At 38.0% G+C, this 13,414-nt stretch overlaps 1 protein-coding gene across 2 annotated transcripts in view; it reads right to left on the bottom strand.

Annotated features, from left to right (window-relative positions):
• The window catches only part of DOCK4 (dedicator of cytokinesis 4), a 490,280-nt gene that overhangs the window by 319,005 nt on the left and 157,861 nt on the right, over positions 1-13,414 (bottom strand). For both annotated transcript variants that reach the window (XM_077469314.1, XM_077469315.1), the window contains exons 3-5: positions 13,037-13,077; positions 11,626-11,681; positions 3,964-4,060 (exon numbers count right to left, since the gene is read on the bottom strand). In XM_077469314.1, the coding sequence (XP_077325440.1) occupies positions 3,964-4,060; positions 11,626-11,681; positions 13,037-13,077 (194 nt within the window). The remainder of the gene's footprint in view (positions 1-3,963; positions 4,061-11,625; positions 11,682-13,036; positions 13,078-13,414) is intronic.

The following is a 13,414-nucleotide window of genomic DNA, read 5'->3' as shown; positions in this document are numbered from 1 at the left end:
CCTTAAAAAGGCCGTTCATGCTCGAAAACCCTCTAATGTAACTGAATTAGGACAATTCTGCAAAGATGAGTGGGCCAAAATTCCTCCAGGACGCTGTAAAAGCCTCATTGCACGTTATCGCAAACGCTTGGTTGCAGTTGTTGCTGCTAAGGGTGGCCCAACCAGTTATTAGGTTTAGGGGGCAATCACTTTTTCACACAGGGCCATGATGGTTTGGATTTTTTTCACCTTTAATAATAAACACCTTCATTTACAAATTGCATTTTGTGTTTACTTGTGTTGTCCTTGACTATTGTTTAAATTGGTTTGATGTTCCGAAACACTTAAGTGTGACAAACATGCAAAGGAACAGGAAATGAGGAAGGGGGCAAACACTTTTTCACACCACTGTACTTGTATTCTTTATACTAGTATTAGTAAACCCATAGGAACGAATACTATATTTACTTGTTTTAAATTATATATATTTCTTCGGTTACTATTTAGTTTCCAGGCCTAGGCAAGGCCAGAAGTGCTAAGGAGTATTTTTCTCAGCAAAATAAAGCATAGAGACATGGATGGATGTGTGAGTTTGCTTTGAATATTAAAAACAAATGAAATAGCATTTTTGGCTTGTGGTGCTCAGATTCAGTGCAGTTACACTTTAAGGTATAACTGTACTTCCATAGAAATTAGATGTATATTTTCCTGAATTTGAGGACTGCAGCCCACAGACATTGGGACAGTGTGCATGTAAAATAATTACAGCTGAAATGATTATAGAAAAAAAAGGTTTATATTATATTTTTTTAAATATGTTCCAGTGACATTTGGTAAGAAACAAAGCAATGGCAGTTTTCCAAAAAATACCCTGTAATTTCTACTTTTATAAATAGATTAACTTTATTCAAATTTTTAATCCTCAATTAGAGCCATTGAAATCTGGACATGGGATGACATAAAGCTTAATTCTTTGAAATCTAAAAAGGCACACACTTATTTTTAAGAATATACCAGTAGAATAAATACCAAAACCTCCACTTATTTGGTGGTCATTGTAATCAGGATAAATAGGTAAAATATTTTAATCAATCTGCAATGATATTATTTTAAAATATTATGCAATAAACAAGATAACCTGTCTGCTTATCAAAAAAATAAAAAATATTTGCAGAAACTACACAATCATACAAAGATACGCTTACAGGGATGTTTAAGGGTCCTTTCACACTGGGCGGATCATCACGGATATCCACTTGCTCAGTGGGGATCGCTCCGTTGATCCCCGCTGAGCAGGAAGATGACAGGTCAGTCTCTGCACACTGCACAGGGACAGATCTGTCAGAGTGCCGCTCTCCTCTATGAGAGATCGGATGATGACGGAGCGCAGTGTCCATCGTCACCCGATCCAATGATGGATGGAAAATAGTTTTTTCCTCCGTCACACTTTTTCGGATCGGAGTGGGTCAGATGTCAGCGGACATGTCACCACTGACATCCAACGCTCCATAGACCTCTATGGAGCATCCGTTAAGGTCAGCCTGACAGTTTTTCAGCCAGACCTGAACGGATCAGTAGTGTGAAAGAGGCCTAAGGATTAAAAGCGAGATGCATGCCCCATGTGGCTGCAGGTCCACTTCGATGAATCTTATAGTACCCCATAAGGGACCTGGAGTATGTACTGGACACACCTAACTGGATGTTTTTTTTTCTTGATCCTTGTTTTCTTCGCAATGACATTTGACTATATGCAGGCATTTATTAAAACCATCACATGACAGCCTCACAATTTATGAAATCAACTTGGTAAATAAGGAGCTGCTGTTATGTAAACTGACCAAAACTGCAAAATATGTTCTGATCATGAAGGCTTTGGTCATTTATGAACATAGCAGGGTTAAGGGAATTTTGTTCATTAAAAACGTTATATCTTTTCTTATCCGGGACTTCAAAAGCAATAAGCATCCTTTATATACAGTTCCATGTACACCTATTTAGGGATGCTGTGGGCATCATATTATTAACCTTCCCCTGACCAGCAACATGCATGATCCAAGTGCATTGGGTCCCTGAAAGTTCAGATTTATTACACCAGACCTTGTAATACTCCACTAATACTCCTTTCCTAATATGCCATTACTACTCCACAATAGCATATCTAACAGAACAAATTGCAATAGTCCTAACAGTAATGCAAGATATTCATCTGTAGGCCAAGTATTTTATTAATCATTTTCAGGAACTGTTTTTCCCCTAACAGATTTCCAGGAATTCAATAGAAAGCCTGGATTGTTCTCAACACAGTACACATATTTTATTAGACAAGGATTGTACAAGCAACTTCTCTCTACAAATCTGACAGAACTGCAAAAAGTACACTATAGCTGTAAGAGCAATTAACTTTGTAAATAAAAATTCTAAGTTAGCATAACTATCATTAACAGTTCTGCAAAGCCATCCTCTCTGGTTTGTCCAGATCTTTACCAACAAGTATATAAAATGGCTATTCCATAGAATGCATGGTCAATACATAATACGATTTGAAAATGTTACCTGGCCATATACTAAAAGAATTTTATTGATCGATTCCAAGTAGCACAATGGAAACATTTTCTCGAATGCACATCTTCCTAACAATGAAAGTGGTTTTGGTTCAGTAAAGTCCATTCATTCCTAAATTGCATGTTTAAAGCAAATTTGATTTTGAAGTACCTTAGTACAACATTTTGAAGTACAACATTCGTCAAGTCATCAAATTAAATCTATGTGTATGATTAGCTTTTGGTGTTCGTGCATTATTTCTAAAGCAGACATTTTGCCACATTCCTTTGCACTTTACAACGCACTCAGTAATGCCAGTGTTTGCTTCATTCAGTGGACTAAAAGTGGTGCTCATAACTTCACTGCCGCACAAGAATTCAAAATTCCTCTTTAGAAAAGAGGGAAAAAAAATTTCGGACAAGGTGCCCCAACCACAGCTAACAGCAATCCTATTATTGACATGAATCAACAGAGCATGTGTCAGAATGAACAAATTACTTCTTCATGAAAACATTAACAGTAAGTAAGATTTAGGATTCTCACATTTAAAAAGCTCTAGTTTGTGACCTGAAAACCAAGGTAATGATTGCAAGCTCTCTGGCTACCAGAAACATTTTGTGCATTAGAGGTGAGAAAGATTCTGTTATCTTCTGTGATCTTCCTAAAGGCAAACTTTTTCTGGCCTCAAAATTTACAAATGTTGAGAATATTCTCAATTTTGTTTTATACATTACTACGACATAAAGCGGTTTCAACTCATATAGATTTTTTTTCCCAGTTGGGCTATTGGGAGAGTGTCAGAAGCAGAGTGCATGAAACTTGTGAGTTGAAAAAGGTGTGAGTTGAAAATAACAGTAAAAAATATTTAATCTTTCTTTTAAAAACGAATAACCCATCAGTCAACCATGTAAAGAAGATGAACGGGCAAACATGTTTGAAATCCAGTCTGACAAGACATGATTAACAGGTTAAAATAAAGGGAGTAGAGCCTTATCTAAAAAAATTTTTATAAATATATATATATATATATATATATATATATATATATATATATATATATATAAATATTGGGTTTAGATTAGCTTTAACGCAGTGCACATTTTATTCTTTTTCACCACTGAGAATTGTTTTTTGCATCATCTAAAAAAAATATTGGAAAAGGGGTAATGTATTTTATTAGCTTGGGGCATCTACTTTTCTTAGTGGTGTCTTTTCATTGCAAGTTTCAGGAAATAAACCAAGGCAAATGTAGAAACTGAAAGCTAAACATAAATAAATTAAAAACACATATAGAAAAAAATAAGTTGATTTTCATGTAAACCAATAATTACACTAGTGGATTCGTGCCTTGGGAATAAGGTAAGTGAGGGGGAAAAAAAATCAAGACCCAAAAATTACAAAATGGTAACCATTCTTTTCTTATTTTGCTTTTTGTACTCTTACCACATATAGCTGCTTCCACATAGTGCCCCAGTCTCTGAGTGTAGACGTCATCTCTGTGATGACAGCATCTTCTGTTGGTACTACCATTTCAAACTGCCTGTAAACAGTAACACAAAGATACATTTGTGGTAATTAATGGAGCAAAACATTATTTATACATTTATATTTTGTTGTGAGGCACTGGCTGGTAGGACCCATTGCAGGCTCAATGCAAATTACTGGTGTAGGCCAGTATTTCTCAAGGTCTCCTCCAGCCTCTCTCCACCAGGATGCCAGGGGATTGCAGACTACATTTTTTTTACCTTAGACTCAATGGACTAATCAATGAAAGCTTCAGTGTAGGAGAGGGCTGTGGGCATATACAGTGCAGCTGGGTGAGGATAGGGAGAGCAAACAACCCCCACAACTGGAATAGCATTACCCAGTGCCTGGCTGCTTTTTCCCCTACTTGATTCACAGCTTTAACCCTATCAGGAGAGACGCCATTCAGTTCTACTGTCTTGGAGAATGCATTATTCTTATTAACCCTTCACCACCTGCCTGAGTGTACTGTATTTTTTCGCCTAAGCCGCAGTCACTTCCCATATCCAGTGCCAGGAAGAAGCTTCTACAATTAAAGTTTAATGCAAATTGAGGAAAGACCCCCCCAACACAATTAACCTGCTTATTAATGGTCATGGAACTTTCCATTACAGTTCTGTACGTTCATTTGTCCATTCATCATGGAACTTTCCATTACAGTTCTGTACGTTCATTTGTCCATTCATCATGCCCTGTGAATGGCTCTTCAAGAGCCATTCACAGCAAAACAAGTCGAAATGAAGGAGCCATCATTTCCAGGTCCATATTTGATACCCCACATCAGGCTTTGCACCTTCGCAGTGAGACGTGGAGTGCACGCTACCCCCAGGGATCAGCTGACTCACACACGCTGTTTACACCAAGCCAGGCACTATCACATGTGAGTGTAACTGCTATCATTGCTGCTGTTTTTACTTTATTAAAAATTACTACACTATGAAACTTTCATCCGTGTCTCCTGTGGAGTCATTTTTTACATACTAGTTCCTTCCCGAGTGGCCATTGGAGTGCATTCATGCCATTAGTGAACCCAATCTGGGGTTCCCAAAGTGTTTCTTGACCATCCTGTAAAAAGGGGCCAAAGAGTTCTGGTGAGTAGCCATCTTCATACTGAGCATTCGTGGAAGATCTAGAAGTTTTATCTCAGAGTATTCTGTTTTGGTGTTGGGATTTATTCACTTATGGACTTTATGCTTGCTTATTTTCTCATTAACGTGCACATTCCAGTTTGATGCAGTGTTTTTCTGTGTGACAGTTTTTTTTATGACAATGAACATGCATAGAGCCTTATTGTTTATTTTATAATTTTGCACAATAACCGGATATGATGAGAACATTTTTTTGGGATATCTTTATACCCCCATATTTTTTCATTTTATCTTGCTTTGTTGTTTACATGCGTCTGTGCACAGTATTGGGTAAAATCCATTGAGGGCTACGTTAATATTTCAATGTCCTTATTCTTTAAAAAGGTCTCGACGACAGCCGTGCACATATATGTGGGCCTGAGTTAACCTCTTTACCATGCTGAGAGCAGGCTAACCGCACAGTAGTTGATGGGGATCTGAAAGCTCCTAATGCATATGCAATCGGAGCTTTTCAATCATTTGACAATCAATCACAGCCATCACATGACCCGAATGCCTGCCTCCTGGCTTTTGGAACTCTTAAAGGGGCAGTAGGCAGTCAGGACAAAGAGGCTAATATTATATATATATATATATATATATATATATATATATATATATATATATATATATATATATATATATATATATATATATATATATTATATAAATATATATACACACACACATACAGCAACTCGCAAAAAAGTGAGTACACCCCTCACATTTTTGTAAATATTTTATTATATTTTTTCATGTGAAATTACACTTTGCTACAATGTAAAGTAGTGAGCGTTCAGCTTGTATAACCATATAAATGTGCTGTCTCCTCAATATAACTCAACACAGTCATTAATGTCTAAACTGCTGGCAACAAAAGTGAAAATGTCCAAATTGGGCCCAGTGTCAATATTTTGAGTGGCCCCCATTGTTTTCCAGCACTGCTTTAACCTTCTTGGGCATGGAGTTCACCAGAGCCTCACAGGTTGCCACTGGAGTCCTCTTCCACTCCTCCATGATGACATCATGGAGCTGGTGGATGTTAGAGACCTTGCACTCCTCCACCGATGCTCAATAGGGTTTAGGTCTGGAAACATGCTTGGCCAGTCCATCACCTTTACCCTCAACTTCTTTAGCAAGGTAGTGGTCATCTTGGAGGTGCGTTTGGAGTCGTTATGTTGGAATGCTGCCCTGCAGGCCAGTCTCTGAAGGGAGGGGATCATGCCGCACTTCAGTATGTCACAATTCATGTTGGCATTCATGGTTCTCGCAATGAACTGTAGCTCCCCAGTGCTGGCAGCACTCATGCAGCCCAAGACCATGACACTACCACCACCATGCTTGACTGTAGGCAAGACGCACTTGTCTTTCATAGTTTCATAGTTAGTAAAGGTTGAATAAAGACACCAGTCCATCCAGTTCAACCTAAGTGAGTGTCTACAATTGTCCCTGTACATTGCACACTCACATCAGTCCCTACCCTTAAGGAGCCCACAATCCAAGGTTCATATACTAGGGCCAATTTTGGGCAGAAGCCAATTAACCTACCTGCATGTCTTTGGATTGTAGGAGGAAACCGGAGTACCCGGAGGAAACCCACGCAGGCACAGAGAGAACATGCAAACTCCAGGCAGGTAGTGTCATGGTTGGGATTCAAACCAGCGACCCTTCTTACTGCTAGGTGAGAGTGCTAATCACTACACCACTGTGCCGCCCGTCTTTGTACTCACTCACCTGGTTTCCGCCACACACACGTGACACCATTTGAACCAAATAAGTTTATCTTGGTCTCATCAGACAACAGGCCATGGTTTCAGTAATCCATGTCCTTCATTTGCCTGTCTTCAGAAAATTGTTTGCAGGATTTCTTGTGCATCATCTTTAGAAGAGGCTTCCTTCTGGAAAAACAGCCATGCTGACCAATTTGATACAGCGTGTGGCGTATGGTCTGAGTACTGACAGGCTGACCCCCACTTTGCTTCAACCTCTGCAGCAATGCTGGCAGCACTCATACGTCTTTTTCCTAAAGACAACCTCTGGCTAGGACGCTGAGCACATGCACTCAACTTCTTTGGTCGACCATGGCGAGGCCTGTTCTGAGTGGAACCTGTCCTGTTAAACCACTGTATGGTCTTGGCCACCGTGCTGCAGCTCAGTCTTGGTAATCTTCTTATAGCATAGACCATCTTTATGTAGAGCAACAATTCTTTTTTTTTTCAGATCCTTAGAGAGTTCTTTGCCATGAGGTGCCATGTTGAACTTCCAGTGACCAGTATGAGAGCGATAACACTAAACGAGTCACATGACACCGGGGAGGCAAAATGGACATTTTTACCTAGGGGTGTACTAACTTTTGTTGCCAGCGGTTTAGATATTAATGGCTGTGTTTTTAAAGTTATTTGGAGGGAACAGCAAATTTACACTGTTATACAAGCTGTACACTCACTACTTCACATTGTAATTTCTTCAGTTCTGTCACATGAAAAGATATTATAAAATCTTGACAAAAATGTGAGGGGTGGACTCACTTTTGTGAGATACGGTTATTATATATATATATATATATATATATATATATATATATATATATATATATATCTAGCTTGCAACTTTCTCATAGGCTTAATTCATTCTAATTTACTTATATATTATTGAAGTTTAAACACCTTTATGAGGGTAAAAAGGTTACTTGGACTCATTAGGCCTTGGTTCACATGGGCCTACTTAAAGCGGGAGTAAACCCGATGACTTTTTTTTTCCAGACCTGCAAGGGAAAAGACATAATGAGCTAGTTTGCGCAACATACTATCTCATTATGAAATAATTACCTTAGAATGAGGCCCCGACATGTTCCCTCGGCGTGTGTTCCAGGTATCACGGCTCCGGTGCTGTGAGTGGTCGGAGCCACGATATCATCACTCCTGCACATGCGCACAGGAGATTTCTTTCCGGCAGGGTCCGGCATCTGCCGGGCTTTCAGCCAAGAATCCCTTGTGCGCATGCGCCGCTGTAGTCAGCTCCTCATTGCGAGGGGAATATCTCCTAAACCATACAGGTTTAGGAGATTTTTTTTTTTTACCTACAGGTAAACATTAGTATAGGCTTACCTGTAGGTAAAAGTAAAAAAAAAAAAAAAAAAAAAAGACTATACAACCACTTTAAGCATACACCCATGTATGTGTCTGCACAAGGATGCACATCTGTTAATTGCATCTGTATGCAGGCAGGCCTACTGCTCCTAATTTGACACCCATGTGGCTGTATGTCCCCAAATGCAAACATTGTACACTGAGGACATGCACCCACACGGATGGTTAATTGGGAGGATGTCCATGCAGCTACTGCATATCAGCTCATATGAACTGGACTTTCAGCCCTCATATGGGAGTACCCTTAGGTATTCCCTTGTGAACAAGGCCTTATTGGTCGATTACATGGCAGGCAATTGGTTGAATATATATGTTAATGCCTATAATAAAAACTATTTTATCAAAAACTTCTGTGGAATTCCAGGGATTAAGCCATTCTGTGAAATACATTTTGCAAAAAATACAAATCATGATGATTAGAGGAAAATAAAAAAGTTTCTCCTGAAGCCAGCAACAAACAGTAGATGTCAGTCGGGCAAAGAGAAAACATTTTTCCCAAATACATCTAATATTAACATGCACAGCATGCTTAGATGGACAAGGATGCATGTTAATGACTAACAAGGAGCGACTAGGGAGAGCAGCCAGACACCCCTGGCACCTGCCAAATCTTACCATAAGCAACAGTGCTCAGCTGAAAAAATGCAACTCCATCCAGTAATTCAGGAATGATTGGTTAGCCATCTGCTGTGCTGCTATCCACAGACATAAGGACCTGACCAATTTAATTAATATAACTTTTTTTCTTTTTTTTTTTTTTACTTTTCTTAAAGATGATGTCAAACTATTTTGGATAATTTGATTTAGCCTAAATGCTGATGATGGCAGTCTGATTAATTATGCTTGCTTTTGCAGCCCTGATCATTGGATCCAGCTATCAAAAGGACAGCTGGTGGCAATGGATTCCAACACCTGTGCTGCAAATGAGAAATATATATATATATATATATATATATAATAACTATTTGTATTATGGGATTCATGGGGATTACATTTATGTTTTATGCAAGTTTTTTTATCACCACTGCTTGCTGAATGAGATTTCAGCATGGTTTTCCCTTTAGCAATGCTTGACCATTAATAGTCTATATTTCTATGAAAATCATTAAAAAGGAAAATTGATTATGGATGTACTACTATGATGTATTACTAAGGGACATTTGCAGACAAGGTAAAATTATCAATAAACTTTCTCCTTTGTGAGCTGTAGATTGGCATTTACAAATAATGACCAGAGTTCAGTCCAAGCCATTAATGGTTAAGGGTTTACTGCTAGATGAAACTGCACAGACACACACAAATATACATATATATATATTTTTTTTATTTTTTTTCTTTGCATTATTTCAAAATTAATTTAGTATTTTGCTTGGAATTCTGTTAATGTTTAAAGAGAGTCCTTTCAACTATCACGTTGGGCATGCAATAAGCATAGAGAGTGCAAGAAAACTACCAAAAATACCAATGCTCTGTACACATGGTCGGACTTTGACGACAAAATCCATCTGATTTTTTACAACGGATTTTGGGCAAAACTTGCATACGCATGGTCGCACAAAGTTGTCGGAAAATCTGATCGTTCTGAACGCGGTGACGTAGAACGCGTACAACGAGATTATAAACGGACCAGTAGCCAATAGCTTTCGTCTTGTAATTTATTCTGAGCATGCGTGGCACTTGTCCGTCAGAATTGTCTACACACGATCAGAATTTAAACGATCGGATTTTGTTGTCGGAAAATTTTAGATCCAGCTCTCAGACTTTGTGTGTCGGAATTTCTAATGGAAAAAGTCAGATCGAGCCCACACACGATCGGATTTTCCGACAACACAATCCGATCGCACATTTACCATCGGAAAGTACGACCGTGTGTACAAGGCATAACTCTTTGTAGAAAGTCTTGTCTTTTGCACTGAACAGGTTGTGGACAATGAAGTGGTTACAACTTTGCACAGATACTTGGAAGGTGAGATAGGAGCAGCCTCAAAGTATAGCTAACCACCGGAAACAAATATTATTAGTATAAGGAAGACTATGTAAACCAACATCTCCTTTGAGCCCTTTTCTCATGCTTATTGTTTATACAAGTAGCACCGGTGATGTAAACACTGGACCAGACTCAGACAGACCGGTCAGTGCTAAGGGCAGTGATCTACAATAACAGGACAGGGATCTGCAACTTTCAGCTTTGCTGCAATTGTTAAACAGGGAACTAGTTGAAAGTACAAATATTTAATGCATATCTGAAGTAAAAATACTTCCCTGAACTAAAACTACCAAGCAGGTACCAACCTACACATAGTTGAGGTGTACTCCTCATATTTCAGGGACACCTGGATTCTAGGCCATTTTGGCATGTAAATATTTACTGAGCTTACTGGGGTGAAAACCTAGCCCCACTCCCTCTACCTTTAAGTCAACTTGCCTATCATGGTTACATCTGGCCTAAGTGGCCATTAGTGATGCTCAACAGGATTTGTGGTTGGGTTCAGGATCTTGCCCCAGGAAACTGGGTCAATATTTACATGCATAGTGACTTGGCATTCAGAAGTCCTGAAACACTTCCGAAAGTGAAAGCACATGGAAGAGTTTCCTATGAGGTGCCAGTGAAAGTGCTTTGATCGGTTATCGCATCATGTCAAACAGAAACAAAGACTTTAATAAAAAATACACTTAATTTTTTTTTGGCATAGCAGATTTATAAAAACGATCTATTCTCCTGAAGGCAGTGCTGTATTCTCTTAAGTGTTGCTCCTTGCATGAGTAAGATGGAGAAGGCATTTAGACAAGCTTCTCAATCGAGTTAAGTAAACTTGCAACAGTTGGATTGTTCCACACAACAAAATTTTTATCCTGTGTTTTGGACACCTGTGTGGACCAGGCATAAAGTATTGGCTCTGAAAGTCACGTTTTCAGAGGTTTCTCAATGTACAGTATGAATACTTTAGACACAGAGACACAGTCACTTATATCAAACCAAGTCACCGGAACTGCTGTTGTGTGGACCAGCACAATGAACATTAAAGCAATGGATGGGAATGTTATTTGCACACATTTGATGCATAATATAAGCAAGAAACAGAATTCAATAAGAAAATAAATAGTCTTTGTGACACAAAAGAGCATTACAATTTGGGAAGACTGCTATTGTGGGGCACATACAGTATGACTCAGATCTGCTTTCTTTAGAAGTAAAACAAAAGCCATCGTTCACCATCTGTACATACATGTGAAGACAAAGCTCCTGAAGTATCACTAGGACAAAGGGAACGAAAAAAAAAGTTGCTCATTTAAAACATACATACCCTTTGTTTTTTACTGATGCATTCTTGATATGTACAAAGCTTGCAGGAAAAATGCCCTAGAAAAAACAATGAAGTATTAACATTGAAGAGCTTAGAAAACACCACACAAAATGAAGGCAATGTAATGCTCTGGGGATTTTCTGGACCTCAGAATATCACTGAAACTAAACCAGCAAAATTAAAGCCGGTACTGTACTGTGCGCGAATCTGATAAATGTAAGGTTAAGCTGTAAAGTGTATTGAAAAGACAAATCATTACTGTTCAATTTGCAGTTTCAAATGTACTTCTCAAGAAAAGACTATAGAATAAAAACAGGACATAAAGACTGTATATAAAATCCTAAATAAACTGACTTTACCATGTAATATTGCACACAAAAAAAAAAAAAAGGCTACAAAATCCACAGTGCTGGATGAATGCACAGTGTAACGGAACACAGAGAATATTTATTGGGAGTAGGCAAAACTTTTTTTCCTCATTTTAGAAAGAGTAAAGCCTCGCACGTGATCGGATTTTCTGCAGACAAATCGTCAGATTTTTATCTGAAGAGCGTGTGCTGTGAACTTGTCTAGCGTATTAACAGCACACAATTGTTGGCCAACAAACATGAACGTAGTGATGTACTAACGTCAAAATTTCACTTCTGCCCATAGCTCTTTTTTTTTTTTTTTTTTTTTTTGCATTTTTGTGTAAATATGAGATCTGAGGTCTTTTTGACCTCAGATCTCATATTTAAGAGGTCCTGTGATGCTTTTTATTTCCTATTACAAGGGATGTTTACATCCCTTGTAATAGGAATAAAAGTGACACCATTTAAAAAAAAAAAACAGTGTAAAAATAAAAAGGTAAAATAATAAAAAATTATGCAGAAGCGAGCGCATACGTGAGAAGCGGCCACATATGAAACCGGTGTTCAAACCACACATGTGAGGTATCGTTGTGATCGGTAGAGCGAGAGCAATAATTCTAGTCCTAGAACTGCTCTGTAACTCAAAAAATACAACCTGTAGATCTTTTAACATTGCATATGCAGATTTTTAAGGGTGAAAGTTTGTCGCCATTCCTTGAGCGTGCAAAACTTTGAAGCATGACATGTTGGGTATCAATTTATTTGGAGTAACATCATCTTTCACAATATAAAAAATTGGGCTAACTTTACTGTTTTCTTACTTTTTAATTAAAAATTGTGTTTTTTTTTTTTTCAAAAAAGGGGGTTCTAAGTAATTTTCTAGCAAAAAAATAAAAAAAAAGTCTGAAAAATAGGCCGGGTCTTAAAGTGGTTAATATGGTTAATGACATACATTCTTACAATTCACAATAAATGAATCCACATACATGAAGATGATGACAGTTTGATGTGGCATTTTCAAGTTCAAACAGATAGGAAATTGGTTAACTAAATTACAATACCTTGCCATTGGGGTTCTTTAATGCAAATCCTCTGTACCAACCTGCAGGCATCAAAGTAGATTAGATTTTTATTGATTTCAAAAGCGTAAATCACAGTAACCTGACCTGGTTGTCAGTATATTTTGCTTTTTTTAGTTGAGTATGGCACTCATATGGCAGAGCAACAAAACATTTACAGTTCTCAGAAAATGAATTTATGAGATATAAAATGATTTCATTTTTGTGTGAGTATACTAACCAATATGTTTTATCAACTGATGTTATTCAATGGAAAGAAACTTGTGGAACTGCCTAATGACATTAACCCAAACCCAAATATTTTCTATATTAAAAAACCTTTGTGGTGGTTAGGAGGCATTTTTACCCATATACAGACCT

The sequence above is a fragment of the Lithobates pipiens genome, unplaced genomic scaffold (assembly GCF_037356315.1).
Source record: "Lithobates pipiens isolate NorthernLeopardFrog02 unplaced genomic scaffold, aLitPip1_a1.2 Scaffold_8, whole genome shotgun sequence".
NCBI lineage: Eukaryota > Metazoa > Chordata > Amphibia > Anura > Ranidae > Lithobates > Lithobates pipiens.
This window is presented reverse-complemented; position numbering and strand designations above follow the sequence as displayed.